Source organism: Seriola lalandi, unplaced genomic scaffold (assembly GCF_002814215.2).
Source record: "Seriola lalandi dorsalis isolate HSWRI2012SDOR001 ecotype SW California unplaced genomic scaffold, Sedor1 jcf7180002046238, whole genome shotgun sequence".
NCBI classification, from domain to species: Eukaryota; Metazoa; Chordata; class Actinopteri; order Carangiformes; family Carangidae; genus Seriola; species Seriola lalandi.
The window spans coordinates 1-2308 of record NW_019516806.1 but is presented as its reverse complement, the minus strand read 5'-3'; the positions used below and the strand labels follow the sequence as shown (position 1 = coordinate 2308).

Sequence of the window (2308 nt, the reverse complement as noted above, 5' to 3'; positions counted from 1 at the left end):
TACTATATTATGACCCTTATATGACTTTTTATACCTTAATATATTTTGTTTTTATGTCTTTTTATACCTCACTATACTATGACTTTTTGCCTTGCATGTTTATCTTACTGTCTAACATGTTTATAATATAAACCGACATACTCGAATACATGTTTCTATTAGCTAGACATATAAGTCAATACATGATATTCTTTCAATTTCGAACAGTGTAATTTTTTACATATATAGGCTATACTTTGGTCTTAAAAGGTCTTAGATTGAACTTGGTGAACCCTGCAGAAACCCTTGACATCGATCAAAGAAAATCCATACAGTAAACCTAACCTGCAGCAGTGTACGCCTTCTTTTTCACAGCATATCTTCTCTGATCCGTGATTCTTCAGAATGTCCTTTTCAACATGCGAGAATGAAATCCTCCAAACATCTGCATGTTGTAGAAGAAAATACTCAAAGGGCAGGGAACTTAAATCAGCTCATGTGAAAACCACGAAAACAGTAAATATAGTTATTACTACTGTTGGTCCCATAAAGTCCAAACTCATTTCAAATACTAGGTCTCTAGGTATCACCTTGTTATAAAATGATCAACTCAAGATATATTGTAGTATATAGATCTGTAAGAGTCTTCACAGTTCATATATGTCCCCAAACCACCTTCTATGGCCTCACAGAATTCACTGTACCAATGTAGGTGTTATCATGAACCATATCCTACTGAAATACTGTTTTGTTAAGACCAAATGCATATTTAAACAGCCAGTGAGTTATTTCTATTAATCACAACCTAATTGTGGTTCAGAGAAGTTAGACTTACCTTTAGCCAGGACTCCATCACATTCCACATTGCCATTGCCTTCATATTTTGGGACAAGATAATATGGCTTTCTCCTTTGGTCCTGCTTTATTTTAGTTCCCAGCCATCTTTCTATTTTAAAGCCATCTTTGGTAAAAGGTGGCCAGCTTGATTTAACCTTAAGACAGAGAACAACATCCAGTGAAATGGTGACTGATTGTACTTCTGTAGTCATGGTCACTGCAGGGCAACCTTTTTTCTTTCTTGTCACCTCCCATTCTGAAAGAAAAAACAAGAAAGACTGTTTGTCCAGAGTCTAAATGTTCTTTATTCATTATTATATTATATTAATTTTCTTTAAGAATTATTTCTTTGGATCTTTTTCATTGAACATTGACATATATTCCCATCTAAGACAAAAAGGTCACAATAAAACAACATAGAACATGTTGGCTATAGTGCATGTAGCCACAATTCAAGCTTCAGTCAAATTGAATACCCCCTTCACCATGTCCCGCTTTACAGAACAATATGATTACTGTTTCATCAAATCTGGCTATCTATGAAAATACACACTGCTGACGGCACTACTCAGACAGCACCATGTTTAAAAAAGGACTTTAAGGTGTTGATGTATCTCGTTTGATCACAGGAAAGGGCAGTTTGTATCTTCCAGCCACAGTGACTTGTTCCCAAATTCCATTTGACCAACTCTGCCCATTTCAAAAACTAAAACATGCAGATATTGGTACTCACCTGGAAATGCCTTGACACATTTCTTCACTTCTTCCCTGAACTCATCAAGCATTTTAGAGGCAGATAGTGTGTCGTTGTCCAGAAATTTGTGCAGAGGGCTCTTGCCACGTTTCAATCCCACACTGTAATAGGCTCCATCATTTCCAAATGGTGCAATGTCCACTCGGTCAACAGGAATGGCCAGCATAACATCAAATTCGTCAGGATTACAAATCTGTATACACAAAAGCATCACTCTGTAATACACTAAAAATCATTCAATGACCAAATTATTTAAAGTACAGTACCATGCACTGACCACTAACTCTGTCCTTAACAGATGATAGATGAAAGTAATGGTTTGAGGGAACTTACCTTCAGATTTTCATAGTAACTTCCAGTACTTAGCTTTTCTACTTCTTTAAACCAATCAATGTTCTGTTTTACATGCTCAATTATTTTACTTATTATTTTATTGATGATATCTGCTGCATTTGCTCTGTCGTTCTTCTTAATCTTCAGTTTATTCAGAGTTGTGAGGAGGATAGAGTCCACCGCAGCTTTGGTTTTGCCAGAACGTTTTCTTGCTTTTGTGGTCTTCGGAGAATCCTTTGTGGTTTCCTTTGGAGCCTCTGGCGTCATCTTTGTTGTCTCCTCTGCAGACTGTTCTGTTGATTTGGTTTTGCCAGAACGTTTTCTTGCTTTTGTGGTCTTCGGAGAATCCTTTGTGGTTTCCTTTGGAGCCTCTGGCGTCATCTTTGTTGTCTCCTCTGCAGACTG

The 2308-nt window shown here is 36.9% G+C and overlaps 1 protein-coding gene across 1 annotated transcript; it reads right to left on the bottom strand.

The window, feature by feature from the left end:
- Nucleotides 1–324: 324 nt before the first annotated feature.
- Nucleotides 325–2302, bottom strand: LOC111648681 (cyclic GMP-AMP synthase-like; the record flags this gene model as incomplete). The annotated part of the gene is made up of 4 exons (XM_023398441.2): nt 1904–2302; nt 1550–1763; nt 815–1072; nt 325–424 (listed from the first exon to the last, which is right to left on the bottom strand). Coding segments are annotated over exons 1-4 (953 nt in total), but the record flags the coding sequence as incomplete, so codon positions are not given.
- Between the last annotated feature and the right edge of the window lie 6 nt (nt 2303–2308).